At 43.4% G+C, this 20,560-nt stretch overlaps 1 protein-coding gene across 3 annotated transcripts in view; it reads right to left on the bottom strand.

Moving 5' to 3' along the window:
• The window catches only part of SHC4 (SHC adaptor protein 4), a 65,622-nt gene that overhangs the window by 30,960 nt on the left and 14,102 nt on the right, over positions 1–20,560 (bottom strand). For 2 of the 3 annotated variants that reach the window (XM_090029318.1, XM_090029316.1), the window contains exons 2-3: positions 19,380–20,447; positions 6,339–6,409 (exon numbers count right to left, since the gene is read on the bottom strand). In XM_090029318.1, the coding sequence (XP_089885444.1) occupies positions 6,339–6,409; positions 19,380–19,967 (659 nt within the window). In that variant the 5' untranslated portion in view covers positions 19,968–20,447. The remainder of the gene's footprint in view (positions 1–6,338; positions 6,410–19,379; positions 20,448–20,560) is intronic. The other variant, XM_090029317.1, reaches the window with a different exon arrangement.

The following is a 20,560-nucleotide window of genomic DNA, read 5'->3' as shown; positions in this document are numbered from 1 at the left end:
CGATGAATGTACAATTTTATGGGCATAGACACTCCCACATACATTTTTACACTCTCAGAATCTTAGCCAATCACTGAAAATGTGATCGTTATTCATGCCATACCTGACCTTTCACTCCTCTCTCTCACTTACCCCAAAGCAAAAAATATTTTTAAAAATTCACAGTCAAAACGGAATGAAGCAACAAATCCCTTGTATCCAACAGGAGGTCTTTTCCTCAACCCTGGAAATAATAAAAAAGCAAGAAGGGAGGGTAGGCGGAGGATGGGAGGTGCAGAGGACTAAAAAAATAATTGCAATCTAAAGCAAATAAATGTCGGTTCCTATACACTCTTACCATTCAAGGTCAAATCATTCTTTGCCAGCCTCTCAAAACACAATCATAAAGGCTGATCATTGGCATTGACACCTTTTTATTTGTTACTCATTTGTATTAAATGTAAGGGATTTGTTTAAGTTTTTTACTACAAATAAGGGCTCACCCATCAGCCAAGGTAGAGAAATACTGTTTTACAAGCTGTTAGAGTTTTGGCAGCTCTGCTGCCTCCTGGATTGAAGCCTTAATTTCTTGGGAACTTAACAATAAAAAGTTTGTACTGACTGCTCAAAGATTATGGGGTGGCAGGGAACCTGCCAAATGCAAGAGTCTTGCTCTCTAGGGTTACTCTCTAGTTGCAAAATCATTGTGGATTCTTATTCTTTTTTCAAATTTAAAGAGGAGACCTCACAATAACAGAGGGCCACTTTGTTTATTGTTTCTTCAAATGAGAGTAAAAGAAGAGATGTGGGCTGATGTAAGTGAATAAGAATGCTGTTGAAGATTTGCTTTTTAAGCATTGGAGGCTCTGCCTACACCATCTAACAGAAAGGGATTGTACATCTCAACAAAGTACAAACTAATCAGCTAAACAAAGTGGGCCTTATTTGGCTAACCATCCACACAGCCACTTTTCAGATGCCCTTCACCCTGTCAATGCTGCCTAACCATTTTTAAGCTTGCGAATGAATATTACAATGTAAAATGCAAAATCCCTTCCCCTGTTCCCAGAAATGTGCAAAAACAATTGCTAATAATGACCTTGATTTATCAATAAGAGTTGGGAGACTGGAGCAGATGAGCCAAAGGGTTCAACAGAAGGATGAAAGTTCATGTTCACAGTACAGCAAGGAGAGGGCAACTGGTTCATGAGAGTAAATAACAAAAAATATTGACTTTCTGCAGAGTGAAACTTCATACCAAAACCCTGAACCTGAACCTGAACACTTTGGACTTTTGAGGCAAATTAAATCCAGAAATAGATCCTGATGTACTCTGTAAACAGAAGGGGTACGTGCCATCAGCAGAACAAACAAGCCATAGGTAAACGCTGCTGCCTCCGGCCATCAGCCTTACATCTCCCCTACTAAAATCCTTCCAAAGCAACTTGGCAACAGTCCTCTTCATACTTTTGGTGGGGGGCTGATCCACATTATGTGATTGGAGCCCAACTCTAATACTGACTGGTAAAAACATTTTTTGCTGAGAACAATATGCACTAACACCTTATAGGGGAAGTATGGATTTATAAAAGTCAGTATTTCAAATGCTGCATTTCAGCATTACTTGGTGAGTTTAAGCACGCAATCCAGTTGGAATTATTGAGCACAGACCGAAATTTAAGGAACATAACAAGAGCATTTGACTCAATGAGGCTGCCCCTGCCTCCCTTCCAGTTTTTAAACAGAAGTTTATCCTCTGGTGTGTAAATCAATAATACAATAGATGATCCTATTCAGAATGTTCCAGGAAACTGGTGACATATACCCCATATCCTGGCCTTTAGGGCATAAGGCGTGTGACTTGCCCTGTTCATTTCAGGGGAACTCAGTCAGACATCCAAAACACATTGCAATGTCTTGGAGCATGCTATGTGGAATGTTAGCCTGGTTGTATACAAAGATGCAGTAGATTCCCTCAGTTTCTCCAGATTCAGACCTCGGAGCTATGCTATGCCCTTGATGCATGGTAGACCATGCAGAAATATAAATAGGAGTTAAACTTGAAGGTCTAGTCCTATGGCATGTGCATCTTCACATAGCAGAGAACAGCAAGAGCTTATCTGAATACAAATTTCTCTGGTTTAGGAAATTTAAAATCAACTGTATTCCACTGGTGCAACACGGAACCTGGATATTATTAAATTGCTATAAAGCTGGATTACATTTACAAGATTACTTGCATTATTTATAATTAATACATCTGTATTACTATTTAGAAAGTCATATCACCAGATTTATATGACCTAAATCAATTAAAAAGAGATTTAAGCTAAATTGACTACTCAGAGTATTGTTGGCACAGGATTCTGTTCCACTTAAATTCTCTACTTACTTCAGCTAAACTAGTGCAGATCTGCTTGGGGACAAGGCCCAAATATGAGCCAGTTCAGGTACAAAAAAAACCCTAAATAGGACCAGGTCCCATCCAAATGTGAAGGTCCCCAGACTCAGCTTCCCAGCTTAGTTCTCCTTTTTCCACAGACCAAGGTGACAGTCTGTGCAAATGGACCTTGCCCAGAACTCTCAATCCAGGGGAAGGAGGGTTAAAGTAGCACTGGACTAGTGCACAAAAATACTTTAGGCCACCTCTTCACCCTTAGCTCTTCTTGGAGCTGGAGAGGTCCTTGCATAATTTAGTCAGCCCTGGAGACCTGTCTAAGTGGCAGCAGCCTTCCAGGGATGTCACATAGGAACCACAGCACTACTGTGCCTCCCAGACATGCCTCTGTTGCCATCTATCCCACCATCTCCCTTACTCAGGTCTTTAGCGAGCAACTTTGCAACAGCCCTCCTCATACTTCTGGCAATAGGAGAATCTTCTGGTAGTCATAAACAGGAGTTTACAGAGCACACCCATGCACAAACTCCAGAACACCTCCTGGTATATACAGGGTGCACTTGTTGATCAGCTCACATCAGCTACTGCGATATATAAAACATGTATAAAATCAATCTGTGCCCTTTTGTGCCTGCACCTGTAAGCCACAGGTTTTGGATGGACCATGATAAAATCCAAAGAAAGGGAACCTGTACCAGAACCTGCAGTTCAAGACAACTTACTTCTGAGAAGCGTACTGAGAATGTGAACACCCTCCTGATTATTTCTGGGCTTTCTAATTGAGTTGCTCTGGTCTACAGGACAGAGAAGATTGAGCTAAAATTTGTGCAACCTCCTGTTTTCTCCTTCTTTGGACTTTAACATGGTCCATCCAAAGCCTGTGGGTTACAGGTGCAGGCACAAAGGGTACAGATTGATTTCATAGATGTTTTATACTGCACTGGGCCCTGGGAGCTGATCAACAGTGCAACCTGTAGTTGACAGGAGGTGTTCTGGAATTTCTGCATGCAAAAAGATGCCACACGAAAAGTATGAATTTGTACAATGTGAGCTAAATCTCTCTCATGTACAGTAAGTATCTCCAAAAACATGAGGCTTGGGATTAAACTTGAAAAAATGCTTAGTACCCTACACTCATTATCCTCAATGTGCTTTGCAAATATTACCTAGCTGATCTTCATAATGTTTGTGTGAGTTTGGTGACTCATTAATTTCTCCAGTTTTTGAGATCAGGAGGCTAAGGACACAGAACATGCATCAGGCAAGGAGAGAAGCAGAAGCAGCTGGGGCCACATTCTGCAGTTGCATGTGCGCAATTGTGAGAAATAGTTCTTTGTTTAATAGAATACTCTTAAAGTAAAAATCAAATTCCTTTACTCGTGTTACAAATATCTTTGATTATTAATATTGAAAACATTACAAATAGCCCAGGTTTTCCCACATCACTAACATTTTTCTTCTCAACTGAGAGAAAAATAACAGAGTTGTATGATTTTACTTCTAGTCACTTTGTATGATTTGCTTCTAGTCACTTTGCAGCTGATTGATCTTTCAAGTTTTTGTGCACTAGTCCAGTGCTACATTTGGATTGCAGATATTTTTAATTTTTGAATTTCTCTTTCCCACAGGCTGCAAGGGAACTTTCAAAAGTTCCCACTGGAATTTTTAAAAGTAATGAAAACATTTCTATTGCTAGGTTTCAACAGAGCTCCATTTACAGCACCTTTGGTTTGGTCCAAATTTTATTTGGCAAGGTGCCTTTAAACAATTATTCATATTCATTACTTTCCAGACAGACCATCAAGATATATGTTTTCTAAGAGTAATGGCATACTCCAAGGTATACAGTTGGGAGATAACCTCACTTTTTGGCTTCTAAGGCTATTGAAGAATTCAGTGTTTTGATCTGAATGCTGCATACTGAATTCTTTGGACCAACTGTGCTACACTTCCTTTTTTTGATCTGTGAATATATAGTGATAAGGAACTGTATAAATATTGCGGTAGTTGTTTTTATATACAAAAACAGGAAATGGCACAACTGTGTGCCTAAGCTGATAATAAATGCAAACTACTTCTGATTTTGAGTTCAAAAGAATCAATTAAGGGTGCATTAAAGCATGCTACCCAGGAGCTTGAATGATTTAAGCTATTAACAATTTATTTTTCAAAGGCATTGGCTCATCTTCAGCACTCAGCTTAATTTAAAGCCTCATTTCAAAACTATGCAGCATCTTATCAGGAGAATCCCTAGCAAGATTAGTAACTTCATTTTACCAGATATATTAGCCCGTTGTAAAGGGGCTGGAGTTTTGTTTTTTTTTGTAAATTTTTGAGTGACTTTCCTTTACTTTTTCTCATATCAATTCTATCAAAGATTACAGTCTCGCTCTCTCCTTGCAGTTCCCTTCCTCTCTCTCCAGAATTCAGACACAAGCTCATTATGGGGGCAACAAAGCACCCTTAAAAATCTTCTCTGGCATAAATATTATGCACAGCAGACCCACATCTTGTGTTTGCATCTCCAATGTAAGTGTCCTAGGAACATGTCCGGGGCTTGGCCAGAATAGTCTATATCATGGCTATACTTCATTGCAGAGTACCTCACCAGTTTGACTGGCACCATAGAGTAGCCCAGGATCTCAGATGTTTAGGACAAGAAGATAACTACCTTCTTATATACCCCTAACCCAGGGGTGGGCAATTATTTTGCGGGGAGGGCCACTTACTGAGTTTTGGCAAGCCATCAAGGGCCACATGACAGGCAGCTCCACAGGCCAGATTTAGGGGCCCTGTGGGCCAGATAGAATGGCCTGGCAGGCCGCATCCGGCCCCCAGGCCACATTTTGCCCACCCCTGCCCTAACCTGTATTCTGCTGTATTTCCTAACTGGCACAGGTTGGAATTGGGCCCCAACTGTTAAAGAGGTGCTCATAAATAATGAAATGCATCACAACACACATGCACAGACACATACACAAATAAGAGTTATGTGGCCACTGCCAACAGACATAAGAAAAAAGCACTGGGCTTTTCTGGTGCAGTGTCTTCTTGAGCAAATACATAGAAAATTCATACTAAAAAGGACTGACTAGCACCATCCATTCACTGAATCTGCAGAGGGAGTTAAAAACCTCCAGAGATAACACAGCATTTCAGAGTTAACAGCCTGGGGGAACCATGACCTATCTCTACTCAACCCTGTCAATATGGCACTTTTCTATTACTGACAATGGCCAAGCCCAGAGGTTTAGTAATTGGAAACAAAATACTCATCATTTGCATATCTAAAGCTTAGGGACTAAAGACGCAAGTCCACTAGAAATGAGTTGTGTTTCGTATCAAGTAGCAGGTACAGTTCCCCTCAGACTCTTCTCCGAACCATGCTTGACTGCTGCTAGCGGAAACCAGTGTTGCATATCTGATAAGGAATTCAAGGTAGACGCCTCAACAAAAGCAGAACCAATCACAGTTTCAGAATAGGGGGTTGAACACTAGGACTACATTGGAGAGTAGATATACCTCAGCTAACTTCATACTAGTTAGCTTGCCAGGAATCATTTAGCTGAAGGAGCTCAGTGAGGGCTAATTTGCTAATCTTCTCAGGTGGGTTTTGCAGCTTGCACTAAGCTCCATGCTGCCATTGCAACATTCTCTCCGTATTTAAACTAGCAAGCTCAAAGTCAGCTCCATCGGTCTCTATTGCAGTGTGACTTCAGCACAGACCTACCCGTAATGATCTCTTCTACACCCAAAACAAAGAGGAGAAGAAGCACCAGGGTCCACAGGCTACACTTGAACACAACACATTTTCTAGAATAGGTACAACTTAAGGTAATGAGCATGTATTTCAGAATTCTGCCTGAGAAATATAGAAGAATCTGAAGAGATTAGCCCGCATGTGGGGATTCACACAAAAATTAGCATTCAAACTTTTTATGGTGTAGTTTAACATGCTTACCTGGTGACTTGAGTCCGCGTGCCAAAATCCAGAGACCTCATTGACTGCAGAACTTCAATACAACCCATGTACTAGAGTAAAAGATTGAGAAAGAATCCACAGCTCATTAGAAAACCTGAGAGAAAGAGAAGTTCAGCTCAGGATGCAAATGTAATTTAGACTTTTGAAATATATTACCATAAATCTCTGCAGACCCAGGTTTATAATCTGTGTATCAAATGTTCTTTATTTAATTGAAAACTGCATAGAATTATAACAAAGAAAACTGTGAACAACATAACATTAAAAAGAAACAAAGCAGTTTAAACACAGACAAAATTGAAATTCCACCCTGTCCACACCACAGCTGATCCTTGTTGGCCATCCTATTGTGTTTGTGATAGGCACTAGGTTGACCACCGTTCCAGCAGGGCATTTGAGCGTGGGGGAAAAAATCCACCTCTTAGCAGAAGGTACATTCTGCAGAAGTCTTGTGTTACACCCACGTGCAGCAACGTACTTCACTCCAAATAGGCCAGAATGGAAGAAGCATGGCTTTGGGCAAGAGGAGGATCCACTGGATCCATAACTAGGTAAGATTCAATGGTTGAACATGTACATGGTTTGCTCTGTACATGTACGGTTGCTCTGTACATGGTGAGCAAAGGCTGCTGTTTCAGGCCACAGCAGCTGTAAAGTTACTGTACTCTTGGGCTAGGGACAGACGTTCAAAAAGCCTGAGCCTGAATTGATTCAATCTTTGCAGGTCAGTCTAACCTGGCTAGGCTGAACCAGTTTATAACCATGCAGACATCCCCTCTGGACTGAAGAAATGCAGACATATGCCTGCAGTGGCTCAGGCTAGAACCGGGAAGGAAGGGGCACTAGAGCAGTCCTCCCTTCCCTTCCACAATGCTGAGCGGGGAGTGGGGGGCATGGCCAAACCCTGACAGGACATTCTGATTAGGGAGGGATTCCTTCCCTTCCCCCACCCCCACCCCCACCTAGCGAGGGAGCCAACAGGGAGTTACAAAGCATTTAGTTACATGGCAGGGAGTTACACAGGGAGGTGATGTCATTTATCAGCCCATCCAGAAAACAAAAGCCGTTCTCATTAGTTCAAGCTCTTCTTAAACAACTTTTTCCAAGGAAGAAACAGAGGGACATTACCAGCTACCTGTTGATTATCTCCAAAAAGCCCCAAGCCAACACTGTGCTGTCTGTCTTTGTCCTGTCTGCCTTACACAGACACCTCTCAGCATTAGCTATGGTCTGTGCTGAAGGAGAGAGGAGGGAGCAATTGCTACTTGATCAGTGGGTGGTGAGTGGGGGTGGGGCAGAGGAAAGCCAGGCAACCCCTGCTGTGCTGGCAAGTTTGTGCCAGAGCTCCAGCCAGGAAGCAGAGGGGAGGGGCTGGCCCTGCTGGGCAGGAGTAGATAGCATGCCAGGATGCTGGGGGACTCTGGTTTAACTTAAATCAGCAAGGGGTCTGGGACAGACATTGCATAAACTGGTTTGACACAAATCAGTTAAGTCTGATACTACATTCAGCCAGGTTTATCTCAAACTGGTTTTAGCCACTTTCTAACTGATTCATGTACACTGAATGTCTGTTCTGTTACAGGTTTAAACCAGTTTCTGATCACTTAAACTGGTTTATGTGTAGTGTCTGTCCCTAGCCTTGACCAACAGCCTGCTCTTTCATTAGATAATGAAAGCCTTACCTCCAGTTGACAGGGTACATTTGACTCTACACATAAGCACATTCACCTTGGTTTTGTACAGGTGAAAGAGGTGAAACAAAGAACAGCAATGATCACAGTTTAGCTGGAATCCTAGGACGTGTTGGCTCAGAGTTTACTCTGGTGTCTCTGTACATACCCAGGCACATTTCTAGCTCACTACAATATCTATGTAAAAGCTACTTACTTGTATTACCTTTACCCCAAACACACCTTGTTTACTTGGTGCTTCTATTGCCATTCATGTCCCTGCTAGTGTAATATGTGCTCTTGTTTCTTGTTCTGCACTGACAGTGGAGCACTGATTTATAAATCTGAATGCATTGTATTTATTCTTCTATGTTTGTGAACCGGGATGTTGTGAGTATTGAAGTGTTCAAAGTAGTTTCTGTTCAGATTTAGTTAAGCTCAAAAACATCTAAAAACACGGGAAGAAAAGAATATGTGCCTCTAACTTCATGGTCCTGTAGGAATTCTTTAGCGATTATTACTATCATTGTTTAGTTTCTTTTCCAAATAGCAATGGTAAGCCTTGGGTGTGTTCCAAAATTTGGTAAGTATTCTGGAAAGACACCAGTAATACTCTTCAGTTTGGCAGATCTACTTTCTTAATGAACATTTTATGAGTTTTAAAGGACATTGATAGCTACTTGTTAAAGATATTTCTGCTCACTGGGAACCAAGGTATATTAAGCAAGTATGGAAAATACATACAGAGCCTCAGTTCAGAACCTGGCAGACCTCTGATCCCACAGTAAGGTCAAACATTTTGTGAGCTGGCTGGCTATATTCTGCTCTCTTTGATAAAATCAATGAAGGATTCAAAAGAGGTGAGTCATATGCTGATATCATATGATGATGAGTAAGTTCACCCTTGCATCCTGAACATCCGTGTGGGAAGCGCTTCTTAGCCAAGACAAAAAATCAATACAGGTTGGGGGGGGGGGAGTGTTGCATAAAATTCTCAGAGAGAAGCTGATCTTATCTGTGATTCACAAAAGTTCATTTTTTACTTAAAAGCCTAAGTATTAATATGTCAACTTCTCCAGTCTCCTGATTTGTTTACTGTGATCCAAAACCACATGATTAGTAAAGGCTGAATCTCAGAATCTCAAGAGAAGAGGAGCAGGAGGAGATAGTAGACAGGGAAAGCAATGTAGAGTGGAAGTGAGGGTAGTAAATGTTTGTGCTGTGGTATTCAAAAGCTGTCCCTGAAACTCAGCTGAACCATCAAAAAGCACTAATGGGAGATCAGCAGCCCCATTAAACAAAGCCTAGAGCAAGTACTGACTTGTTCTCTGCTGTAGATGTAAAAACTGGTGGCCTGTTTTGTTCATGGGTGAAGGAGTTAAGAGATCAAAGCAACACAGCTTAAAAGAAAGTCAAACCTTTATGCACATGTTTTCACTGAAGAGATAGCCTGGGTTTTTACTCAAGTGTAGCCCCTGATTTTCACCTTACATGCACACCATGCCATTTGCTAAGTAAAGCAGTGCCTAACTGGTGTGGGCTGGAGTCTGGACTCCACTTCAGTTCCATGTGGTAACCCATTTGCTTTGCACTCAATCTGAATGCTGGCAGCCCTTCAAGGGGCAGTCCTTCAATGCCTTCTTACAAAACCATAGAGCAGGGGACATGCCCTCAGAAGTCCTAGCACAGGGAAAATAAAGCACCGGTGGAGAAAGATTAACTAGGATGTGGCTTTATAGTGCAGTTGGATATTTTTGCAGTGACTCAAATTGGGAGGTGGAAGCACTAGCTTGATGAAGTATCAGAATGGAAGTATTTGGGCTGGCAGAAGGTTTATTCAGGCTCATATTTTTGTTTTAAAATAGGGCATAGGGGAGAGAAGTCCTCACAGCAGCTGAGATAAGTAATGTCCTGGACTTTTATTTTTTGGAGTCAAAAAGAGTTTTATCAAGCCCTTGAGAGTATGGCATCCTAACCACAACATTATTACATTAGTGTGATAAAAGTAATACAAATAGCAGTGTTAGGTTTATTCTTCCCCATGTTATAATATGCCCTTTCATATGAGACTCATGAACAAATAGGCAAAATGCTCCAAGTTGGCTAGAAAAAAGGACATTCATTTAAACAATAGCCACAAGCACAGTTTGAAATAGTGATTTACGGTCTTCGTGCTACAGCACAAATTCACAATAAATCCTTGACATACTCTTCCTCAAATCTGTCTGCCTCTGGCCAAGATCACCCTGCAGCTGAAGAACCCAGTACTAAACACTAGCAAAAACTCCGGCTTACAGATGCATTTGTTGTCATGATAAGGTCCACAAATTCCCTAGGTCACAGATATGTGTCCACAAGACAACATGCACTTTAGAAGATGTTCTGGACCTCTCTGAGAAAGAGACTGAATATAACAACATCCATGAGAGAATATCCACCTTTTCCAACTGGTCAAGAGACTCCTTTACAGCCTTGTAAGATTATATTACAGACTGTAGCAGGGCACCAGGGTGCCTGCTACTAGCAGGAGGAATAGGGCTGCTGAAGCACCCTGGAGCAACACAGATGGGGGTTGCTAGGGCAACCAGGCAGGTCATGTGGCCAGGAGGGGGCAGGGCCAGGCCCTTATAAACAGCTAGGCCAAAGCCTAGCTAGCAGTACCTTTCTGGATGCCACAGGAGAAGGAGCTCTGTGGCTGAGCTGAGTGGCCAGAGTCGGGGGTTGCAGCCTTACCTTACTGACCGGCTGCGATGATGCTAGGGATGAGAACACCCTGATAAGAAGTAGGGTTGGGAGCCTGAGAGGGGCTGAGAGTTGCATTACGAGCGGGTAGGCTCTTTGTTGGTTTGTTACAGCTGTTCGGACTTGGCTTGAGGTATGGTTAACCGGAGGACCGGGTGAGGCTGTAAGGGAGCGAGGAGGCCTCAGCGGGGCTCCCCAGCAGATTGGGGGCTCCGGGTGCCCAGTAGGGGCACAGTGCCAGTGGGGCACAACTGTTTGTGCCGGAGTGGCACGGAGCACGGGGTCGGACCCCGGCCCGTAAGGGCGGCACTTTGCCCAGTGGGGCAAAAGACCCAGGAAAGGGTCAAGGGGGCCAGGCACGGCTACGGCCACCTGAGCCCCAAGCGCGGGAAGCGTGCAGCGCCGAGGGCGCGGTACAGGCCCCAGAGAGGGCGAGGCCCAGAGAGGGCGCAGCGCCGAGAGCGCGGTACGGGCCCCGGAGAGCGCCGTACGGGCCCCGGAGAGGGCGCGGCCCCGGAGAGCGCCGTACGGGCCCCGGAGAGGGCGCGGCCCCGGAGAGGGCGCAGCGCCGAGAGCGCGGTACGGGCCCCAGAGGGGGCGAGGCCCAGAGAGGGCGCAGCGCCGAGAGCGCGGTACGGGCCCCAGAGGGGGCGAGGCCCAGAGAGGGTGCAGTGCAGAAACGACCCAGGAAAGGGTCAAGAGCACAGAAACGACCCAGGAAAGGGTCAAGGGGGCCAGGCACGGCTACGGCCACCTGAGCCCCAAGCGCGGGAAACCCGCAAGCGCGGACAACGTGGTAGAGACCCCGAGTGGGGCCGCAAGCGCAGAGGGCGCGGCGGAGACCCCGGGAGGGGTGAGAGGAGCTAGGGAGACCCAAGGGCGTCAGTAATAGGCCAGTGGGTAAGGGCCCGGCCCAGGGGCGCCAGGCGGGTGCCGAGCCCAGGGTGCCAGAGGGAGAGCACCCGAGGGGCAGGGGACCAGACAACGTCCCCCGGGACAGCTGCGAGGCTTGGGGCGTGCTGAAGGGGAGGTTTGGAGGCACGCGTTTGCCTATAAGGCTGGGGTGAGAGTGCCCCCCACTTTGGAACGGAGGTGATACCAGCAAGGTGTCATTAGGTGTAAGTAGGCAGCCTCCCATTCTGAACCTCAACAGCAAAGACGTGGCGGGCGAGTAGAGGGTGCCAGACCACCCTAATTGGCACGGCAAAGGGGCGCTCGCAAGCACACGGCCGCTCGCGGGTCATCCGTGACACAGACAATCGCCTATTATCAATCATGCGTGCCTTTGTCACCTCCTACTTGCATTTTGGCAAGGCATTTTCTTTTCATCTTAAAAGTATAACTCCTGTGAAAACTACAGTTGCTGCAGAATGTGGCTGTGCATTTCCTCAACTTTCCAAGTTGCTGAAACATACTCCATTCTGTCCTGAGGCCCAATGTACAGAATTGTTTTCAAGCTTAAGGGCTTTAAATGGTGTACCATTTCAGTACTTTAAATGGTGACAGGTGTTAGTCAGGGTGCTTCAGGCACAACTGGAATCTCCTCAGTGGTATGGGCAGAATTAGAACTCATATAGAATAGAATAGTTTTAATGCTAATGATGCCCTCCTCTGAGCTTCCAGCTTCAGCATACATTTAAAGACTAAAGACACCATTGATTTAGTAAGATACAATTGTACAAGAAAAGAGCAGAGGGACAAATTTAAATGCAGCCAATAAGCACTTGAATTTGGTAAAAATCGATAGCTTTTTGGATGCCTCTGAAGACAAAAAAAAAATGGTCTTGCTCTAGGGAATAGTTGCTTGCCACAGGTGGGAATAATGGGTTTTCACCTTAGCAGCCTCAGCAGCATGAACATGGAGAATAAGCTACTCTCCTCCCACTCATAACTAGAGGTGGTTCTTCCAGAACAGGGTGAAATATTGCCAGGGTACTAAGGAAATTTGCTGAAACTGTACTGTGGACACAAGAATCCAGTTCCCAGGCCTATTAAATGGTAGCACTAACCAGCATTCTTTAATGTGTCATCTGTATTTTATACAGAAACATTTTGTTAGTTGCCCTGTGTGACACCCTTCCTTAGTGGGGCCTCAGTTACCTTCTTCTACAATATTCCTAACACTCATTTTCTCATTCAAAGATAGACTGAGGATCAGGCACGACTACTAGGTCTCCGGGTCAGGCCGGTATTTACAAAGGAGTATGACACAGGAAATCTCAAATCAGTGAATAAAGAGGCTGCTACCATCTCCATTCGCTCAATCCTTCTGCAAACTGTTGACCCAGAGGGAATTTCAACTTATCACCTGTGCTTTAATTCCTTCTGCCAGGTTATAATAATAAAATATTTGCACCTAGTGCTGTTCCTGTCACAGCAAAGCAGCTAAAAATACATCTTGGGTTGTGAATCATAGAAGAGCTGAGAAACAATGAATCACTAAAGTTAATCTACTTCCCAGGAGAGTTTGGGATTTATATATTTATTTTTGAGAGGTTAGGCAAAGTGCCAGAAAGAAGCTTTGTATCCGCCTATGAGCACCTGATTTCATGCTTTTGGGCCTACGCCATTTTCAGCTGTGCTCCAAAAACTAGAGCTTTAGCACTACACAGATGCTGCAGGACAAAAACATTGCTGCTGCTAAATCTGTGCACACCTGATTCCTTTCCTTCTTTCTACATTTATATTTTCATTCCAAATGCCCTGGGCTTTAGCTGAAAACTGATCAAACCAACCAGAGAAAGGGGTGGCCTTGTGCAGGACACCACTAGCCTGGAACTCAGGTTGATCTGGATTTAATTTCTGGCTGTGCTGCAAATTAACTGGATGCCTCTTTAATCTCAAATCTCCATCTGCCCAGTGGGGAAGATACCACTCTTCTTTCTCAGACTTTCTGCACTGGCCGCAGCCTGCAAAATATCCTCACTTGACATTTTTTGCAGTGATGTTGTTTAATGAGGGAGTCATTTGTTATTTCCCCCATACTCACTGCTTTACAGTGAACTTGAAAAGTCATTTTTAAATAATGCCAGGAAATCTTTTTTTATTGAATGCCAATAAAAGTTGGTTCTGATTCCCTCAAAGTGCACCCCATGCCACCCACACATCACCTCCCCTACAAAATAAGCCACCACCTACAACCTGGATCATTTAATTATGTTCTCAAGGTAGATTTCAGCAGGATAAACCATCTGGGCACATCCAGATAAGTGTGCACATGCAGTTTGTGGTGCCTCAAACTACACGAAGCACACGTGTATCCATTCACCATGCTGCTACTTTGTAGCACAGTGCCAAAATTTGACACTGGGAGATCCAAGTTTAAAAAAAAAAAAAAAAAAACTACCAGGAAAAAACCAGTGTGGCGCACACAGCAGCTGCCTGCACCACCAGTAATGGAGCTTGGCCATTCAGGGCCATGCTCTGGCTGCTGGTCAGGCTCTGTATGAATAGATCAGTACTGCTGCTGCCCTGGGATGCCCCCAGAGCCCCAGATAAAACTGCTGGGACAGCACAGGTGCTGGCCCAAGCCTTACCTACCCTACCAGGGACAGTCTGGCATGCACTGGAGCACGTGTGCAGGGGCATTCTCTGGGGCACAAACCAGCAGCACAATTATGTGCTGTTGCTATTTGTGCATGGTAAATGCACACCCCTGCATGTGCAGGCTCATCTGGACATGCCCCGTCTGCATCCCTACAAACATGGACATTTGTTTCCCCTGGTGACAAGTAGCAGCGGCACACCTTGTGCCACTGGTACTTGTCCCCAGGGAATGCCCATGCCATGCATGCTCTGTCATGTGGCAGGTTACCCTGGGTGGGGTAGGAGAGGCCGGGGCCAGCAACTGCAAGATAGCAGACCAGAGAATGCCTGCATGTGTGGCCTGCAGTGCCACATGTCTGCACTCATCTGAATGTGGCCTATGTGAATTAAGACAGGACTGCAAAGTTTAACCAAGCTCCTACATATGATCTCTCAGAAAATGCTTCACACTAGATACAGGAGTCCTCAGTTCTTGCCTTAGGGCCAGTCTTACAACTCTGTTCTCAAGAGGCCACCATCTGATTCCTTAAAGACCACCAAACAGCTCTCAGTTGGATCAGCACCAATATTGGGGTAACTGGTGTTTCCGAATAGAAGGTACTGTGCAAAAACAATGCAATTTACACTGTGGAAACAAATTACGTTTTAGAAGATAGCTTCCCTTTTGTTTTCTAAATAAGAGTAGCTCACCATAACTGATTAAAAGTCTAAACAGAAATACTGGAGATTTTGCAGCCTGGCTGCATTATTAATTTAGATTGAGCTATAGAGCTACTTTAAGCCCAATCCTGTGCCCACTGAGGTCAACGAAAGAACCTCTTTTGGCTACAACAGGTATTGGATTGGGCCCTTAGTGTTAGACCAAAAGGCATTATTCTCATTGACTATATCCCATAGTGAATAGAAGGCTTAAATAGCCTGGCTTCATGACTGGCATTTATAATTGTATCACTTCTTCATATGCCATGTTCATGGTCATAATCAAATAAAAAATAGTGGGTATGGTACAATGGTTCATTGTCTAGTCCTCAGGCTCAGTTTAGGTATAATGCACACTGACAGTACATGTAGAGTGCCCCAGGTTCTCTAAACAAACAGTGTATAGTTCATATTTCAGTCTCTTTTGGGGCGTGTGTACACTATGCAATACCATATGTAGTTAGAACTAGCTCAGCTACTGAAAGCACTAAAGCCCTGCTAACATGGTGCTAAATTAGTATTCCAGTCTAATTTACACTTCTTACCAGGGTAAAGTCTAGGTGGAGTGCTAACATGCCTCTACTGCTTCTGGTACTTGAGCTAGCTTGGATATCTCCACACGGTACTGTACTGTGCACATAAACAGCTTGTGAAAAGGAGTATATAAATACATTTCCTTTTACATTCTGAAAAGACCAAGTACAAAATATATTTGGGAACACAGAACCCTGGGAGTAGCTATATCAAATAGGACCAGTTTTGCTCTCAGTCTGTATTCAGGGTCTATCAGTGCCCCTTTTTGAAGTCTGTTGAAGAAAAGGTTACCTTGGGGCAGTTGCTTCCATAGTTTTACTTTATACCATCGCCAAAAATAATTGCTAGTACGGTTCTGCTCAAACTCCTGCATATGTTACCCTGTATTTTGCCACACTGAAACATATGAGTGTGCACATACAAATATAGAGTGCTATATATTTGCTAGAAGAAGGAGATTTATGCAGAATACCTGGAAAGCCTGGTAGATGATGCAATAAAAAGATATGAGGAGCTCTAGAAATGTATTGTTTCTTGGTTACATGCCCAAGATACTACCTGTTATAAAAGAAAACTTTAACAAAAGTATTTGACTTAAGATAGGTATGGTGATATATTAGTAAAGGTAAGATTTATGGTTGTATGTGCAACCATAAATTCTACTTTTCTGTGCATCTATCCTATGTACCTATGTACTGCATTCCCATTTCTATCAGAACTGCAGCTATAAACTCCATCTTTAAAAGAAAATCTTTACAAATGATCCCTTTTTACACTATTGATACTTGTTAGATCAGTTAACTGGACATCACTATGAGTCTGGGGACCTTTCATGGTAGATGAGAAAAGAACTGTCAGTGGTTCCCTTAGAGGCTTGGCACCTTTAGAAAGCAGAGACTCCTTAGCTGCCTACCAAAATACGGGTTTTGATGTCTGGCTTTGGGTGAACATATCTGAACACATTAGCTGTTGAATAAATAGAGGCAAAACTCACAACAACTTCTGACAGAAGATTGAGTCCTTAAAGGGATGATCCAGTTGCGATTCTGAGATTCATGGGCCTAAAAGCAGGTAACTTTTATAAGCATTTGGATTTTAAATGCAAATAAATTAAACTCCATTGCTCCAGTGTTTCAAACATCTGTATCATTGTTCATTTTCGTAAGTATAGGAAGGAGAAAATGAGAATATGGCCTATAATCCTACAGCTATTTGTCACATGAGAAAGCCAATTAGAGTCTGACTGCACGTGCATTAGAACCATGGGGTCATGTTACTAGATAACAAGCTAAATATTTCATTCAAAATTTGCTTGCTATTAGATGCACAGAGAATTACATTCCTCTTTTGGCGATAAGTTATATTCTTTCATAGGCAGAGTCATTTTATCTCTGAGGCTCTTTCTTTTGTATGGCATCAAATATCAACTTACGAATCTATGAACCACTGTCTGCTATTATGAGGCTGATGGCAATTAATTCTAAATAGATGCTAGCTTTGTCCAGGGACTGGACAGAGGTTTCTGACTGTGGTAATGACCAAGAGTCTTCAAAAAGATTTCCTCATGAGGTGTCCCTTAGACCTAGTAAAAACTTTTTAAAACAATGTTTAATCTGGTAGGCAACAGAAGGGGCTAAGTCCTTTTAACTTGTACTCACCTTTCCTGTTTTCTCTCTCTATTTAGCACTGCCCAAAATTCCAACATGTGGCTGCCTAAGGTACAGCTCCTGCATCTGAATTGATGAGTGAGATACTATATGCATCTACCCACCCCGATTTAAAAGGCCTGAACACCAAAGCTGAAGAACATTCATTAATTCAATTCTTCCCCTTTTTTGTGTGTAAAAACTTACTGCTATGGAAACATCCAATGCTTAGCACTAGTACTGGAAGTTAAAGACAAAATAGTACAGACATAAGAGGATGATCCAACATGGTAAAGTAGTTCAGTTTTAAATGAGAGCCCGAACAAATGCAGATTTTCCTCATGCTTTTGACTTTAAAGAAAGTAAAATGTTAATGGCAGTTGTTGTTTTATACATTACGTCTATATGATGCAAGACTTGAACATGCAAAATGGGAGCATGGGCCTACAACTGAAGACTCCAACACTAACAAAGCCCCTGGGAAGAGAAGAATGAAATGCACCAAGACTCAGCTTTATGAGCTGCCCTAAAATGTCCTAGCATATTAGGGCACTCATTCTCCTTCCTGATTGTCCATGCTGGTTCACTTCTGCAGGTACTGTACTATTCTGACTTCAATTACATTCATTCAGTTCACTGGAACTGATATGAGTCTCAATCAGTAGTCCAATTCTTGGGATCTCCCTTGGCTCATTTTTAAAGATAGGCACAATGTTAGCAACTTCCCAACCTTCAGCTGCTGGGGAAGGGTAGAGCATGCCACTGAGCCTGTCAGCTTGTTTCCATTTAATTTGCTCAGAAACCTCAGATGAACTCTCCTTGGGGAAAGCCGCTTGGTGTTACTTTTCACTGGTGCCCTGGAAACTTTGGCTTCTGTTAAGGACGTCAGGATTTCCCTCCTGTGTGTTACTGGCTGCCCTTGCGCTACTTTTGGAATGGGATCTCTTTGGTCTCCTAATCCTGCTGCTGGCTCAGCCCCCTTATCAAGACCAGCAGTGGAGCTGAAGCCAAGTCTTTGCATGGTCCTTGACTTCTTTGCCATTCCTGATTTTCAAGGCTGTCATTCACCATCAACTACCAGTTTACCAGTACATGCAGTTTGGCTTGGTCAGCAGGGAAAAGCCAAGGGTTATTGTCACTGGCAGTCATAACTTGTCCTATGGTGTTTGAATGCTGCTGTACCCCATTGTGTCCCAGAGACAGACATGGGGGCATTCTCTGACAGAACAATGGCTTTATCCAGCCCTTAGACCAGCATTTCTGGAGTAATTTAGAACATGGCCTGCTATGCAGATACTTTTCCATTTTGGAGAGTGCTGCAGGGAGATGAAATTTAAGTAAAATGATCAAGGCTAAAATTTAGAGAGGGGTATGAGAAGCAACTGGCAAGTCTTTTTAGGGTACAAGAATTAGTGTAACAATTATAACAAGGGAAAGAAGGTGTGTTTGCATAAGGGGAAGGGAGCAGAAAATACAGATGTCAGGGAATCATTCATGCAACAAGGTCCCCTACCCACCAGTGAGTGAAAAATAGAGAAGACATGCCATGTAGCAAAGCCAGCATACCACTGAGCATAAAAGATGCTGGGAAGACAGAATTCCTTCATTAACTGATATCTTCAGAAAAGAGACATGCACTCTTACAATGAGAGAACCAGACATGTTGAAAAATGCCAATTTAAGAGAACGCCATTTGCTAGATCATACTTTGTGTCTCTGTGGAGAGGCACTACAAGGACAATAAAGCTTGCATCAGGACAGTCAGCAACTGTTTCACATCTGCAAAAACATGAGTGAGGTATGTGTGACCTATCAGAGAGTTAGTGCAGCAGTTCTGCTGCACAGGGGATAACAAATTTGTGAAGCCTTCAGCTCCCTTAAAAAATGCACTTCCCACTAGAGCAATACTGATTTACCTATTTGGTTTCAAATCAGTTAAGCTACTTAAGGAATGGTTTTTGTGTGGACATTCTATGGGAACTGATATTGTGCTCTTTGCTTGGTATAATCTGCCTGGTATAATTAGCCTGGTGTTTATACATGGCATCCAGACACAGAAAACATACAGGATGAGAAATGATCTGGGGACATGTGCTTGCAGAAGGGGAAAAAGGAAGAATGTGTTGCACCAGCCCACAGCCTATTTCTCTTATTCCATGGCATAGTTGTGAGAAGCTACTTACCCGCACGCAGTAGGTCATGCCGGTCTCTACAGTGTCTTCACTGCTTTGCATCAGGTGCTTCTCCTGTTTGCTTAGAGAAGCAGGCTTATCAAATCCATGCAGGATGCAGTCATCTTGAGCTTTTGCATTTACATCGGGCTTGTCCAGATCTTGCTGCAGATGAGACGTAGGCAGGAAGCTGGTTAAACTGATTTCTGGGGAGGTTGGGCTGCTTGGAACAGTCCCACACTCTGTCAATTTAATTCTTGGCACGTCTTTTGTCCCCAGACAGAAGCTTTTTAGACCAGGAAGATTGGATGGATTGGATAATTTAATGTTCGCCATTTGGGGTATCAAAGTGCACAAAGTGGGGGAGCTGTCCTGTGTCCCGAAGGTGACATCTTCAATTGGCAAGTGAGGTGTTGAGGAATGCGCAGATGAAGAGGAGCCTTTGATATTTAAAGAGCTACTTGGTGTACCTTCATCTAATGATGTTATAGAATCATTCCGAAATCTACTGTATTTAGCCCTGTGCAACATTCCTGGATGTCTAAACAGTCCTACATATAATACGTGTCCACTGAATCCGTGCTGGCTGCGTTCTCTCATAGCCTTGGAAGTTTTGTAGCTGGATACTGTTGCATAAATTGGCTTTGTATAGATAAATTGTATAGAAATTTAGCAATCCCAAACAGAATTTAGCAATCCCAAAAACAGAAACTTAGTGGATGCTTTTGCTGCCTGCTTAAATCTATGTAGATATCTGGTCACCTGCAAGCAGCAATAAAGAAAATGAACACATGACAATGACAGTGCTAGAGCAGATTAAGCTGTAGAGCTGCTATTCATACCTATATTCACATCTGCCACAAGCAAGCCAGCCTCTAAATCGTTCTCAGCTTTGAGCACTCCCTGATGTAGCCTGCATCATTAATGCTGTAGCACTGGCGGCAGTAAAAGCTCAAAAAATATTCCACACAAAGCAACAGAAGGGAGCTAAAATCTCAAAAATATTTAGAGATGAGCAGGAACCCCAGGAGATACATTGCCCATCCTGTCCTCCGCAGTTTGATGTTCAGCTGGCCCCTGCTAAAAGAAAAAAAAAGAAGTCACATTCTTTATTCCCACAAAGTAACGATAAAAAAAATCCCCCATGCAAAATGATTCACTGACTGAAGCTAGCAGGTCTTCATATCTGTCCT

The sequence above is a fragment of the Crocodylus siamensis genome, chromosome 15, assembly GCF_052110815.1.
Source record: "Crocodylus siamensis isolate JL-2025a chromosome 15, ASM5211081v1, whole genome shotgun sequence".
NCBI lineage: Eukaryota > Metazoa > Chordata > Crocodylia > Crocodylidae > Crocodylus > Crocodylus siamensis.
This window is presented reverse-complemented; position numbering and strand designations above follow the sequence as displayed.